At 36.8% G+C, this 15,670-nt stretch overlaps 1 protein-coding gene across 1 annotated transcript in view; it reads right to left on the bottom strand.

The window, feature by feature from the left end:
* LOC107732343 (sodium- and chloride-dependent GABA transporter 2-like) overlaps positions 1 to 15,364 on the bottom strand; it is a 24,754-nt gene extending 9,390 nt beyond the window's left edge. The window contains exons 1-6 of the mRNA XM_016543638.1: positions 15,269 to 15,364; positions 5,947 to 6,147; positions 2,851 to 2,985; positions 979 to 1,119; positions 752 to 839; positions 374 to 506 (exon numbers count right to left, since the gene is read on the bottom strand). Of these exons, the coding sequence (XP_016399124.1) occupies positions 374 to 506; positions 752 to 839; positions 979 to 1,119; positions 2,851 to 2,985; positions 5,947 to 6,147; positions 15,269 to 15,275 (705 nt within the window). The 5' untranslated portion in view covers positions 15,276 to 15,364. The remainder of the gene's footprint in view (positions 1 to 373; positions 507 to 751; positions 840 to 978; positions 1,120 to 2,850; positions 2,986 to 5,946; positions 6,148 to 15,268) is intronic.
* Positions 15,365 to 15,670: the final 306 nt, after the last annotated feature.

Raw genomic sequence — 15,670 nt, 5'->3', positions numbered from 1 at the left:
AGATTCCAGATTTTCAAATAGTTGTATCTCAGCCAAATATTGTCCTATCCTAACAAACCACATATCAATGGAAAGCTTATTTATTCAGCTTTCAGATGGTGTATAAATCTCAATAATAAAAAAATGACCCTTATGACTGGTTTTGTGGTCCAGGGTCACAAATGTGAAAATTATAATATTATAAAATAATTCTAATTAATTAAAATATTTTTTCATTTATATTAATTATAGCATTTGCATGATCACTACTAAATGCAAATTTGTCATTTTGTTAACAAAAATAGTGCATTTTTTTGAAACACTTTTTGAAAGTCTGCTGAAAAATTCAAATGAACAAACTAGAACGAAATCAACAGGTCTTAAACTCACGTACCTTGCCGGTGGATTTGACGCCTTTCCAGATGCAGAAATAGCAGAGAACCCAGGCCAACAACAGACAGAGGACCAGATCCCAGTGCAGCGTTCCCATCTCCTCAATCCCAGACGAGATCCGCAAAACTCTGCGTCTACAGAGAGACAGAAATGACACATCAGCTGCAGCCTTCTTCAAACCACGTGCACTTGGTTAGTTGGAGACCTTTCAGGATAATGTGGCATAAACGTAGGGTTTTATCTTCGAGAGGTCAGATATGTTGCTTTTCAATTGAGGTTTATGCTTGATTTATCTTGAACTAAAAGTTAAAGAAGCTTGTAGGTTTATTTCGAGCAACAAAAATGCAGAAAACTGACAGGAAGATATAGTGAAACTTACTCCCAAAACTCAATTACGGGCGATGTTGCGTTTTCAAGGTAACTTTGGTCAATGGATTCATTTCGTCTTTGGAATTCCACGCAGGCATCTGAAAAACAACAGGAATCTCTGGATTATATATACAGTCAAAACTATTGAGCCTCATGCACCAATGATAATGCAGAAGAGATCTTTAAACTAACCTCATAAAGCTACAGGTTTGTGGACTGAATTGACGTTAACCTCACCTGTGTTCCAGGTGTTGTTGCAGGAGGCCCACGGCAGGTTCCAGGAGAAGGAGAAGGACAGGTAAAATATTCCCCAGGCCAAAACTATTATATAGTAGAAGTTGAGCAGAGCCACGATGACCTGAGTGGCGTAACCGATACCTGCAGTTAAAGACAGACCCAATAACAACACAGCTTGTGTCAAAACTGAGAAAATGGAATGACATCCTATATTTCACTTCCCATCAGGCTGTAGAAAAGGTCCAAATGACGTCACTTCATGATTACCACAATTTTATTTATTTATCCATTCATTCATTCATTCATTTATAAATACACTGTAAAACCTGGTAAGTTAAGAATACTCAGAACATTTGAGGAAACTTATTGCCTCAAAATATTTGAGTAAACGAACTCAATTTTTTTAAGTTAGTAGAGCTTAAAAATTTTTATGACAAGTGGGGCGGGGCTGAGAGCCATAGGAGCCAAGCCAAGCCAAGCCTCGCTGCTTTTGGGAACAGCAGCCCTGAACAATGCTTATCAGAGGACAGAAAAAAAACATGTTTGAGTTATTTCACAACAAACAAATTGAAATCGTAGCCTACATAGTTTGTACAATTGCATTTATTTAAATTGAATGTTGAAAGATAATATAGATCATGTTCTATTCTGTAATGTTAATAGAAATCATACACTGTCAGAACAAAAAGGTACACAAAATAACACTTAATTTCTACATTTATTTTCCTTGTTGTCTGATGCAAAGCATGCTGGGAACTAGAAAACGCAATCATTTTAAGTGCACCTTACTACAACAACATTTTAAATTTAGAGAACTTATTTCAATTAAGTCCAATGAACTTTCATTATTATTTGGTTAAAATGTGTTTTAAACATAAAGTTAAGTGGTTATCATTACCCGTTTTACTCTTAGTAATTTAATAATTTAATAAATTTCATCATTTAGTTCATTATTATTTGAGTGAAGTTAACTCGTTTCATTTAATTAATTTCACTGTTCGGTTTTACAGAACAGAAGTCTGTTGTACTTGTAAACTAAAAAAAATTTTTAAATGGAAATTCGGTAAAACTAAAATACCATAACAAATGTTAGAACAAAAATTGTAACGTTTTAACTAAAAATGTTTAACTAATCTTAAAACTTTAAAAAAAAATGAAAATTAGACATGTTGCCTTGGCAACTAACCAAAATCAATAAGTTTAAGTATCACAAGTACCAAAAAAATAAATACAAATGAATACAAATAAATTAAAGCTATATAGAAATATTAAAAAGTGTCCACCTAATAAAAATGACAAAAGCACATAACGAAAGTTTGATTGAAAATTGAAAATATAAAAATGAAAGCAATTTCAAAATATTCATAAATACTATAACAGTATATAAACAATATTAAAATAACACTGATTTCGCCAAATATAACATTTTGGGGTATTCAGATTATTTTATAAATAAATTAAATATATATTAATTAAACATTATGTCAAAACAATATTGTTGTATACGATTTTTATTGAAAAGACCCGAACAGGTCAAAAATCACAATTTCTGTTATTATTTCACAATTAATAATAGCAACATTGAATTAAACACGAAATTTTGAAGTAGAAAAACTGAAATTGTATTTTCTTGTAAAATGTACCAATCTTTGTTTTATTTACAGCTTCGAAAAATCAGTGTATCTAGCAGTAAAAGAGGGATTTATGCCTTTATTGTTTTAAAGAACAAATCATTTTTGTACCCTCTCTACTCTACAGATGGTTCCTGTGCATTTATATAACAAACAAACTGCTCATGTCATACTGAAATGGTTTGCAGTTGCTCATGCTACACATTTAAAGCTCTAAGGAACCAACATCTTGTTGCTTCACCTTCAAACAGCGGGCTGATCTTCCTCCAGCATGTGATTCCTCCCTCGCTGGTGTACTGACCCAGAGAAATCTCCAGGAAAAACACGGGAATACCGCAGGTGAAGAGGAAGATCAGGTAGGGGATGAAAAATGCACCTGGAGGAGGATAAAGACATAAATCATACAGTTTCTCCTGAAGGACAATCTGAGCACAGTTTGAAACTCTAGGGGAGAAATGTGTGAGATTACTGAGGTCTGTTTCAACATCTGAGAAGCTGCAGACTTCAGCAAACGTAAGAAATGTTTCCAAAGGCCCAAACGTCTCTGTATGGACACACGCTACGGGTTGATCAAACAACAGCTGTGACCTTTCACCTTCTGAACTGGTAACGCTTTCATAAGGCCAATTGCTGGATCAATGGGTCAGTTTCACAAACACCTGGCAAACGCTAAACACATTCGGTATCTGTGGCGATCCTTATCAAATCCTCAACTTTCGCTGCCCAGTTGGATCCTCTAACCAAGGGTTTACAAACTGGGGGCCACAAGGGAGTGCTAGGGGGCTATGTGGAAATATTTAGAGAAAAACAATGTTTAAAAAAATAAAATAAGATTAAAATAATAACTATATAAAAAAATACATTTGATTACACTAAAATAAGATCAAAATAAATAAAAATGGACTAAAACAAATAAAGAATTAAATTGATATATTTGATTAAAAAACTAAATAAATTCATTAGTAAGTGTAATTACAAATAATTGACTAATAAAAATATGTAAATAAATAAATAATTGATTTAAATGAATGATGCATTGATAAACTGTTTAAAATAAATAACACATTAACAGTACAATTGTGAGTAGAAAAAAAACATTCCTGTTGTAATGTAACCACAGAAAAACAAGATCAAACAAAAAAATTTGATTAAAAAGATAAATAATAAATGAATACATTTCATAAGTGAATGAAAGTAAATCAATAATAAATGTATTAAAATAAATATATGTACTAAAATAAATTAAAAATTGATTTAAATAAATAATGGATCTAACAATAACTTGATCTAATGACAGAATTTAAATATTTTACAAATGACATTTTACACATATTTATAATATAATTTTTTACAGTGTTAATTGGGTCTTTATATATGAAAATATATAATTGCTTTTTAAATGTTTAAATGGGGGGGTCCCTCGCATGAGGATGATCATATTTGGCATCTAATCGTTTGGAAACCCCTGCTCTAAACTATTTTACATTAAAAACCAGATCACAGCCAGCTCTGGATCTGAATGAACTCGAGCGCAGCCCTCCGTGAGGGAAAGTGTCCAGACACGTCCCGCATTCTCTCTCTGCTCTTTCCCCCGCAGGGATGTTAACTAGCCGTGTGTTAATGAGTCTGCTCTTTGTGCTGCACTAGCACTGGACTGATGTTGACGCGCTGGTTTACCTGTGGTAGTGTAGTGTGCTGACGGAGGCATGTTACCCCACATGCACTGCTGAGACCAACCTTTTAACAACACTTTAACTGATTAAACCTGTTTGGACATGTACCATGATCATACTTAGTTTTTTTTTTGGACATATACCATTTTTTTGGACATTTACTCTGGTAATACCATATTGTCGGGATATGTACCATGATAATGTCATGCTTTTGTACACGTATCATGGTAATATTATGAACATGTACCATGATAATACTTTGGGTTTTTCTAGACGTAATACCCTATTTTTGGACATGCACCATGGTCATGCCATGTTTTTGTACATGTACCATAATAAAACCTTGTTTTTTAGATATGTACCATGGAAATACCATATTTTGCATATGTACCATGATAATCCCGTGCATTTGGACATGTTCCATGATCACACTTTTTTTCTTTTTGGACGTACCATGGTAATGCCATTTTTTTTTACATAAACTAAGGAAATTGTCTATTTTTGGGCTTGTACCATACCAATACTTTGTTTTTTGGACATTTAGGGCCAGATTTACTAAACAGGGCAAATTAGTGTTAGAGCGCAATTCCATAAAAGGATGGGAGGGGGAAATTCTGCGGGTGATTTACTAACAATGCGCACATTAAAGAACACCGACACAGCCAGATCATTTCTATAATGACCAGCGTAATCTACCAAGAGCAGCGCAAATAGCGCCTGGTTTAAGGATCTGGTAATACCATATTTTTGGGACATGTACCATGGCAAAGCCATGCTGTTGTACATGTATTATAGTAATATTATATTTTTTGGACATGCACCATGATAAAACCTTGTTTTTTTTTTTTTACATGTACCATGGTAATACCATACACACACACACACACACACACACACATATATTAACATAAACTAAGGAATTGCATATTTTTGAGCATGTACCATACTAATACTGTGATTTTTGGACATATGCATGTTTTTTGGACATTTATTCTGGTAATACCGTGGTATGCAATACCGTTCAATACCGTATTGTTGAGACATGTACCATGGTAATGCCATGCTTTTGTTCATGTACCATGCTAATATTATATTTTTTGAACATGCACCATGGTCATACCCCATTTTTGTACATGTATCATGATAAAACCTTGTTTTTTTTAGACAAGTAGCATGTTAATACCATATTTTGCACATGCATCATGGTAATCTCATGCATTTGGAAATGTACCATGATAATACTTAGTTTTCTGATATGTAACATGGTAAAATACATGTTTTTTGCACGTTACAGTTATACCATGTTTTCTTGGGCCAAGTATCATGGGACAGTAATGGCATCAAATGATATTACAATGTTACTTTAATATATACCATGGTACCAGTTCATGTACCAATTCATTTTCCAGAATACCATGGTACATGTCCAAAATACCATGGTAGCACTATGGTACTTTTTGGTGCATTTTTGTAATTGAGGTTTATGGACGTTCATGGTAATATTATGTTAAACTGTGATTTACCATTGTAATACCATGTTTTTTAGGAGATGTACCATGGTATAACATGGCTTTTTGAACATGGTATCATAGTAATATCATGTTTTGGACATGTACAATGGTCAGTACCACGGTATGTATCATGGTACTTCTGCATCTTCTCACCTCCACCGTTCTTGTAGCAGAGATACGGGAAGCGCCACACGTTTCCCAGTCCAATGATCTCTCCGGCCACCGACAGGACAAACTCCAGCTTGTTGCTCCACTGTCCTCTGTCCTTCATCTTCACCTCCGTGTGCGGGACAATCTCCAGCGGCCGGTTCAGCCCGTTAGACGGGTCCATCTTGGTCGTAATCTCTTTCTCTCCTGTTTGAAAACAAAAGATGAATCTGATGACTGCTGTTCAGTCAATAGTATCACTCACTGAATCCTATGTGGTTATTTTGGTTAATTAATCAATATACTGTGTAATTAATTTAATTAAATCTTTTAAATGAAGGTCTCCCAATCAAAAGACAGCTAGAGAAACAAAGTGTTTTCATTCACATTGAAACAGAACGTTTTTTTTTCTCGTAAAACGTGAAGATATGAAACCTGGACACACCCATTCAGACCAGATCCTTTCATAAATGCAGTTCGTAAACCAGTTTGAGCACAAAAGCCAGCAGAAGACTGTATGTTTGTGTGAATGCGGTGGACCTACTCAATTCATGCCATATTATTGCATGTTTTGTCATGACGTTTGTAACCGTTGCATTCAGAAGCCACACAGCAACTGATCTGTTATGATTTATTACAAAACAGATGGCAAAAACAGCATGTGAAAAACTCACAGGGATATAAAGGGTTGATGTACTTCACTAAACTTAAAAAAACACATGGAACATCTTAGTTTCATCTTATCAAAATACCATAACAACCACATAGAAACATGCAAAAAAAAAAAAAAAGCTCTCTGAGCACCTTAGCAACGGCATAGCAACACACACACACACACACACACAACAAAAAACACTTGCTTTTGCAACCACATATCACCATGTTAAATAACACTTGGAACACTATAATGCCCTAGCAACTGCATTGCAACACAATAAAAACACATAGAATGCTTTTGCATTTGCATAGCAACATGTTTAAAAACACTGCACTCCTCAGCAACCACATAGCAATGCTCTAGCAAAAAAGAAAAAAAAGAACTGCATAGCAACATGTTAAATAACATTCAGGTATCCTTAGTAACCATACAGCAACATCCTAGCAACTGCAAAGCAATATGTTAAAAAACTCAAAATACCTTAGCAACCACACAACAATGTTCTACCAACTGCATAGCAACATGTTAAAACACACTCAGAAGTCTTTAGCAACCAAATAGCAACGCCCTAGCAACACATACACACACAAAAACTTACTGGAATGCTTTTGCAACTGCATAGCAACATGTTAAAAACACTCAGGAATCCTTAACAACCAACATAGCAAGGCCCTAACAACTGCATAGCAACATGTTAAAAAACACTCAGGAATCCTTAGCAACCACATAGCAATGCCCTAGCATCTGCATAGCACCCATGCCACAAAACACTTACTCTAGAATGCTTTTGCCACTGCATAGCAACATGTTAAAGACACTCAGGACTCTTTAGCAACCACACTGCAATGCCCTAGCAACTGCATAGCAACACTCAAAAACACAATGTCTGCTTTTGCAACAGTATAGCAATATGTTAACACTCAGGCTACCTTAGCAACCACATAGCAACGCCCTAGCAACTGCATAGCAACATGTTAAAAACACTCAGGACTCCTTAGCAACTACATAGCAATGCCCTAGCAACTGCATTGCAACTCTCTAAAAACACACTGACTGCTTTTGCAACTATATAGCAATATGTTAACACTCAGAATATTTTAGCAACCACATAGCAACGTCCTAGCAACTGCATAGCAATATGCAATAAAACACTTAAAATGCTTTTACAACTGCATAGCAAAATGTTATATAGCATCATATTAAAAACTTAGCAACCAAATAGCAACTGCGTAGCAACACTTACTGTTGAATGCTTCAAAAATCTACATAGCAGCATGTTAAAAATCACTCAAGACAAGTTAGCTACCACATAGCAACACCCTAACAACTGCATAGCAACATGTTAAAACACTCACCTTAGCATCCACATAGCAACACCCTAGCAACTGCATAGCAACAAACTATAAAAAATAGGCATTCAGGACTGTACATTTTTGCTGAAATTTTGACCTTTTTTCATACGTGTTTGACTTGAGGGTTAGTAATGACGAAATGATGACAGAACTCATTTCTTTGTGAGCCGTCCCTGTTCTAGTGCAATACTGGTGACGACATCCTGTCTGCTGTATGCCATGATAGTGACAGATCACACTAGCATTGTGGGAAAGGACTCTCTCTGTGTGCGAAACAGAAGACTCACTCACTGTTCATTTCTGTCAGCTTGAATTAACGGGTCGGACTCATCTGTGCTTTCAGCGGTCTTTGGATTTGAGACTTTAGTCTTTGCAACTTTACAGATCTTCTTTATGCACCAAGAGCTTGTAACACTCTAAAGAGAAAGGAAAAAATGAAATCGCATCATATGACCCCTTTAAAGTTGCCAGTCGCCGCCAGCATTTTTTATTTACATGCTGTTTAATGCTTGATGATCGAGTTATTTTTCATATGCATCTGCTTACATATGCGATCACTTGTTTCTGCTTCTTCTTCACCATGTTTCAATCCGGAGATTCAGTACTCTTTCAGAAAAAGTGTAATAGCGCCTCCTACCGTAAAACAGTGAAAACACGGAAAGCCAGAAAATTTAGTCAATGGCAGGGAAAGAGTTAATCGCCTCAATAGCTATGTTTCCAACACCCTTTTTTAATGAGCATTTTGAAGTATCGCATCAGAAACAAGTGATGGAAATGCCAAATTTAGAGAGAAAAAAAGTTTTATGCTCGCTTGAGGTGGTTTTAGACTTGTGCGAAAAAGGGTTAATGCGAATAATGGGACATGGAAACTTATTTGCCGCATCTACAGCATCTGAAATATTTTTATGGCCATTCTTAAATGCCTGAGCAAACTCTATCGTCAAAGTATTTCTGTATAATTGACCTTTCGCAAAGACCCACCCACCCTTTGTTACTGTTGCTATCCCCGACAAACAATGCCGCTCTCACACTACAAATCATGTTCTCACGCAGTGAAAAATACATCGCAGAGTAAAGAGAAAACGGACAACGTGCCGACAGACAAGACAGAGCAGGTTACTTCTGATATGAAAAAAGGTCTCAGGACTCTCAGCTTTCAAATTTTGTCATTTTTGAAGAAATTCGAACAATAAATACTGTTTTGTGGCTCTTTAATATGTCGTGACAGATCGCTGTAGTGCCTCAGTTCAAGCAGCACACACGTGAACCGATCGTCTTTTCAAATGTACTTAAAGCACAAAATAAACATGAATAAACATCAGAAAGCATTTTATTTCAACCGCGGAACACACCATTTTTCAAGTTTAAGTCCACCGAAGTTAATCTACTGTCCTGTCTGATTTGTGGTTAAGGATAGAAGGAATACAGCAGCGGCTACTGGGCATGCGCACATCAATAGCGTAATTTTTGTAACACTGTACAACAATTACTGTTTTTTCATTATTGTTTAGGGTTGGGGTAGACGTTAAAGGGGTCATATGATGTTGCTAAAAAGAACATTATTTTGTGCGTGTTAGAACGAGCCGTTTTAGGTAGGCGTGGTTGACTCTTAACTTTTATAAAGAGGATATCTCTTTGGATTTGAGACTTTAGTCTTTACAACTTTACAGATCTTCTTTATGCACCAAGAGCTTGTAACACTCCAAAGAGAAAGGAAAAATTGAAATCGCATCATGTAACCCCTTTAATAAAACACAATCTAACCACCTTTTTCTGAACACGGTAGTCTCGCCCGACTGGTCCGGTGCTTTACATTTCCGGTCTCTGGTGTTTCTAGTCACATTTACATATTTTCCGAGTCGACAATATAACTTGAAACCTATGAAAATGGTTTAATAGCAACGTCCAGCACATAGCACATGGCGTCCTAGTTTCATCACTTTACGGTGTTGCAATGACCGTCTTTTTGCAGGGATCTGTCATAGTTTAATGAGTGGGAAGATGACATGAAGCGACCCGAGGTTAGCTGCATTGAAGACAGATGAGCGCACATATGCATATAAAGCTCCCGATTGGTGCGAAGTTCACAGAATTTTGTCCACAGAATGATAAGAGCACACGTTTGAACATATTATTTTATTATTTAACACTCAGTATTTTTACTTAAGTGCTGCAAGCCAAGCATACAGCGTCGGACATGACAGATTTTCTGGTACGCAAAACAAGTACTTTAAAGAAATTCCTCAGCTTATTGCCGTTACTGTGGCAGCCAACAACAGCACAGCTTAACCCTGCGCACACTTTTATATTTAGTTCTATTGAAAAGTTTCAATTAAGTCAATCTTTTTTACCCTGTTTTAACATGGATTTCTACGGAGCCCCGCACATGGCATGCAGGAAAAAAATAGTAGGCTAAACTAATTCGTTCCCTCGATTTATAAATTGTGCGCACGATTTACTAATTCATTCCCTTGATTTGCTAAATCGTGCACATGATTTCTAAATCGAGAGAATTAATTAGTAAATTGTGCGCACGATTTAGCAAATCGAGGGAACAAAATAGTAATTGTGTGCATGATTTAGTACATCGAGGGAACAAATTAGTAAATTGTGCGCACAATTTATTATTTTTTTTTGCATGTCATGTGCGGGGCTCCGTAGCTTTTCTAGGAGCTGTCGGACAAGATGGCGGATAGCAGCGGTGGCACATAATATCCAGTTTATCAGGAAGTGACGATTTGTTGGATGGAAACTGTGCTTATTTGCAAATGTTTTATGCGACATTGCAATTTTGCACACAAGTTAAATTCGCAGCTTTGGATGGAAACCCGGCCAATGACTTCCTATAACCTTAATTTTTGCATTTTTTTTTTTAAGAAAACAAGGGACTTATTATTATTTTTGTTGTAAATACATTTCAGTTAGGGCTGTGATGATAAATTGATGCATTCGCGATTCATGGATTGATTCTGAATGCATTGCGATTCACTCTGAAATCAATTCTGAGCTTAGTTTTTAACAGCCGATGGTGCTGTAATCTAGTTTTTAACTTCACACTCAAATGCTCATGAAGAAAAGAGCTTGTGTGTCCGGCTGAGTCATGCAATTACACCTGGGCTCAGAATGACACAAGATTAATGTAAACACAGCTCACTGTGAACACCCTTGTAATTCACTTTAAACATTTCGAACTTTATGAATGATTATTTTAGGTTGAAGTGTGTGTAAGGAACTGGAAGCAAGCAGAGTACGGCTGTTTCTAAAGCATGTAGTCCCATCTGCAGCGAAAAATTTGAGAGAATCACAAAGCATTTGGAAAATCTCAGAATGGATGCAGAATCATTTCTTGATTCGCGATGCATTGATTTTTTTTCCACAGCCCTAATTTCAGTGTTTGATTTTTTCAAATTTTCACTAAATTTTGTACCATAAACAACTCTGGTGTTGGGTCAAAACCTGCTTCAAGGCTCCATGGGTCCAGGGTTAAGAGGTCTCCCTGTCGCCGTCCCTCGAGGGACAGACGTCTGTTCCACATACTTGAGGTTTCAAACAACAAGCATAGTGGATGTCCCGCAGAGCCAGAGGTCTTGAGAATGTGCTCTTTCTCTTGTGCAGAAACAGCACAGCGCCTCTACTGTCACAGTTGTCAGTGAAAAGCATTACCAGGCTGGTAAAAATAGACTCTTGCATTAACAAGACACCTGAAGGAATGAAGAGCTGGCAGCATGAGGTAGAACAGACTTCTGGGTTTGAAGGCCATTTGTTTGGAAGATGACCTCAGAGCGAGGCGGTTTGATCACAGTTTACTGCAGTTTTCACAAGGCCAGAGATGAGATCATACGTAAGACCTATAGAGCTGAGCTTCTGTGTGCTGTTTGCCCGCAGGAATGAAAAATCACAAAAGAGATCTCATTATTATCATCTCAGTTGTTTCTCCCAGACAACAGTAATATTAGATGGAGAGCAAATGGAGTTTCTGCTTCTCAGAATGTGCTCTTTGTGTGATCTCAAGTCTTTCAGAATGGATCTCAAAAGCATCTCAATCTGTGCTACGATTTGCCTATGATACCAAACTCATTTAAAAGTCAGGTAATTATGCTAGAAAAAAAAACTGTGGATCTCTTTAGTATCTCAATTATTTATCCATGTCACCAAAGATATTTTCTACTTGAGTCTTCTGCTTCTCAGACTGTTCTCACTAGAAAAAAAGATAGTTTGCAAAGACTAAAGTCTCAAACCCAAAGAGATATTCTTTATAAAAGTTAAGAGTCAACCACTCCAAATGTTCACGCAAAGAAAGAAGGCGTAACTTTATTGTTGCTGCCGCCACGGCCATGTTGTGAAGACACTGTGTGTTTCGCTGCGAAAGCGAAAATACATTGTTTGGTCTTTCAAAAGAGGACACGACTAGAAATCAGTGGTTAAGTTGTATTTACAACACTGTTCCAGAACAAAAATAATATTCTTTTTAGCAACATCATATGACCCCTTTAATAAAACATATGAGCTTAAATGGAGAGCAAATGGAGTAGCTAAAGTCCCCTGCTTCTCAGAAGTTTCTCCTGAGAAAATCTCACATATCATGTCTGGAGTTTCGAAGGAGATCTCAAAATGTCTCAAACTGTATTCCTCAGATTTCTCAAAGATACCAAAAGAAAAGAGGAACTACATATAGATCTCCTTATTATCACAACTGTTTCTCCTAGACACCAGTCAGATGCAAACTGACCTGCTTAAGTCTCCAACTTCTCAGATGTTTCTTTTGAGGGAAAAAAAAACCCCTGCTAATCTACTAATCACCAATGAGACGCAAACTGACCTGCTGAGATCTCCTGCTTAGATGTTTCTCCTGAGGACAAAAACCCTCCTGATCTCACATATATAATTTCCTGAGTTTCAAAATAGATCTAAAAAATGTCTCAAACTCTGCTCAGATTGATCAGAGATACCAAATTATGTCTCACAAACGAGGAGAAGAGAGTAACTGCATATGGATCTCTTTAATGTCTCAGCTGTTTCTCCTAGACACCAATGAGATGCAAACTGACCTGCTGAAGTCTCCTGCCTCTCAGATGTGTCTCATGAGAAAAGAAACTCTGCTAACTTCATATAAATCACATCCTGAGCTTCAAAAGGAGATCTTAAACTGCCTTAGATTTCTCAAAGATACAAAAAGAAAAGAGGAACTGCACAAATATCTCTTTAATATCTCAGCTGTTTCTTCTAGACAACAGAATGCAAGCGGACATGCTGAATTCTCCTGCTTCTCAGATGTTTCTCCTAAGGGGAAAAAAGGGGGGAAAACCCTGCTCATCATCTCTAGAGTTACAAGAGAGATCTAAAAATATCTCAAACAGTTCTCAGATTTCTCAGAGATTCCAAAGGAGAGAAGAATTCCACAAAGGTCTCCAATATCTCTGCTGTTTCTCCTAGACACCAATGAGATGCAAACTGACCTCCTTAGATCTCCTGTTTTTCAGATGTTTTTCTCACGAGAAAGGAAACCCTGTTAATCTCACATATCATTTCCCAAGTTTCAAAAGAGATCTCAAAAATGTCTCAAACAATTCTCAGATTTCTCAAAAATACCAAAAGAATTTGCACATAGATCTCCTTATTATGCTTATTATTATGTTTCTCCTGAGGGAAAATCCCTCCTAATCTCACACATATCATCTCTAGCTTCAAAAAGATCTAAAATATCTCAAACTGTGCTCAGCTTTCTCAAAAATACCAAAAAAATGTCTAAAAATGTCTCAAACAAATATACCATGAGAAAATACTGTTTCTTTCAGACACCAAGTAGAAGCAAACTGACCAGCTGAAGTCTCCTACATCTTAGGAGATGTTTCTCCTAATATCATCTCTAGGGTTTCAAGGAGATCTCAAAAATGTCTCGAACTGTGCTCAAATTTGAACAAGATAAGCCTGCAATCAAAAGTGTCTTAATATGAACTCAAACATTTCTCAAATTCTCATTAGATATGAAAGAGCAAACTCTCTTTCAAAGAGCACTAACATGGGCCATCTGTGACAGCAAATTACGATTTGAAGGATGAGAAATGACAGAAATAGAAAAGCTCTCAATGCAGGTAGATACTTGCAGGACAAATAAAAATGGCATCTTGCCAAAAGTTGCTGTTTGCCAGAATCTCTGCCTGCTCAATAAATCTCTCAACTTGCTGACACATAAAGCTGGAACGTCCAGGCAGAAAGATCCTCAAATAATCCAAAACCACATATTACAGCACAATCAATGTGGGGCCAAACTCCAGAGGAGCGTGCATAAGTCACACTCGTGTGTCACTTAGGACCTTCAGCTTGGCAGCTCATTATTTGGATTCGTAGCTATTGAACTGATTCGCAAAGATTTATTTCATGGGTGCAGCTGTCAGGATTTTGATTAACAATTGACAAATTGAAATGAATGAGTTTATTTTGTGACTTTGTGGCTTCTTGTTCAATCATACAAGCAGAATAACACGTTGCGATGGTGTTTGGGAATCTGAACATGCTAGTGGAAAAATCCCAGAGGAACGAACCGCATAGCTGAAAACATCTACACACTGTATATCACACATGTGACATGTGCATGAAGCACTGCAATTCCTCATGCGTGGAGGTTGCATTCATTCTGACCACATTTTTTATACAAAGCAAAAATAATTAATTGCACATTTAGAACGAATGAAGTTGCTTTGCAGGCAATTGGTTATTCTTTTTAGTCATCTTCAAAAGTTGTTTCTCATGATCGTAAAACATTATGATCAAATGGTTTTAATTATAATTGTAGACAAATCTCATCATACATATTCGTCCTTCAATAGTATTTAAAAGCATGAGTTGAATGAGCAAAGCTGGAATCTGGACAAACAAGAAGCTCAAATATAAAAGAGTTTTTATTTGTGTCACGTGTTTTGCTCATTACTTCTTTCCTATGCTATCATTTGTGTTAGTTTAGAGTCTTTGGTAGACTTTACTTTTACTCTAAAATGTAGAAAACTGTCATAGTATATGGTAATGCTGCAGTCAGATCCACACTGTCATTAAATCACATTAAATAAGATGTTATTAATCTAGCATTTGCATGTTTTTTTTCTTCTTTACAATTATTTAGAAAGGGAAAGAAGTCAAATTGTGTTGAAGGTGAAAATAATATTTGTGACAGTACAAACTGGTTTTCATTAGAATCAAAGTGATAAAGCTACACAAACATGTATTTATAGAGTTGCATTTACCTAAAAAAAGTCATGCACACACAAGAATGCATTACATTGAATATGCATGAAGGAGCATAAAATAGCAGGAGAAAACTCACCTTTCATTAGGACGTTGCAGGGCAGCCGGCAGTGTCAAGTTTCCTGTATATTCTCAGGTTTTGCTCTTTAATGTGGGGGTTTTCTGGTTTCGTGTAATCCGTCAGTCAGCCCTGGATGGTCCAAGTCCAACTCGTCCCCCCTGCACCTCCCTCTTGCTCCCATTCACAAAACACTGAGAGCGTGAGGCTTCAGTGGGGCACCGGCGGATTGCATAACACCGTCACCCAGCGCTCGTTCAGCCTGTGAAGCGTTTTTTTTTCTCTCAACTGAAGGGCACCAGAGAAAGGAAACATTCTGGCTCCGTCTCAAAAGACCACCCTGATCACACCAGCCTCTCAGGAGCTTAATAAACGGGGCTCAGAATGAATCTCCAGAGAAGATCATGGGATACTGGTCAAAAG

Source organism: Sinocyclocheilus rhinocerous, unplaced genomic scaffold (assembly GCF_001515625.1).
Source record: "Sinocyclocheilus rhinocerous isolate Xijiao unplaced genomic scaffold, SAMN03320098_v1.1 scaffold2958, whole genome shotgun sequence".
NCBI lineage: Eukaryota > Metazoa > Chordata > Actinopteri > Cypriniformes > Cyprinidae > Sinocyclocheilus > Sinocyclocheilus rhinocerous.
The sequence above is the reverse complement of the archived record's forward strand: the minus strand, read 5'-3'. Positions and strand labels throughout refer to the sequence as shown.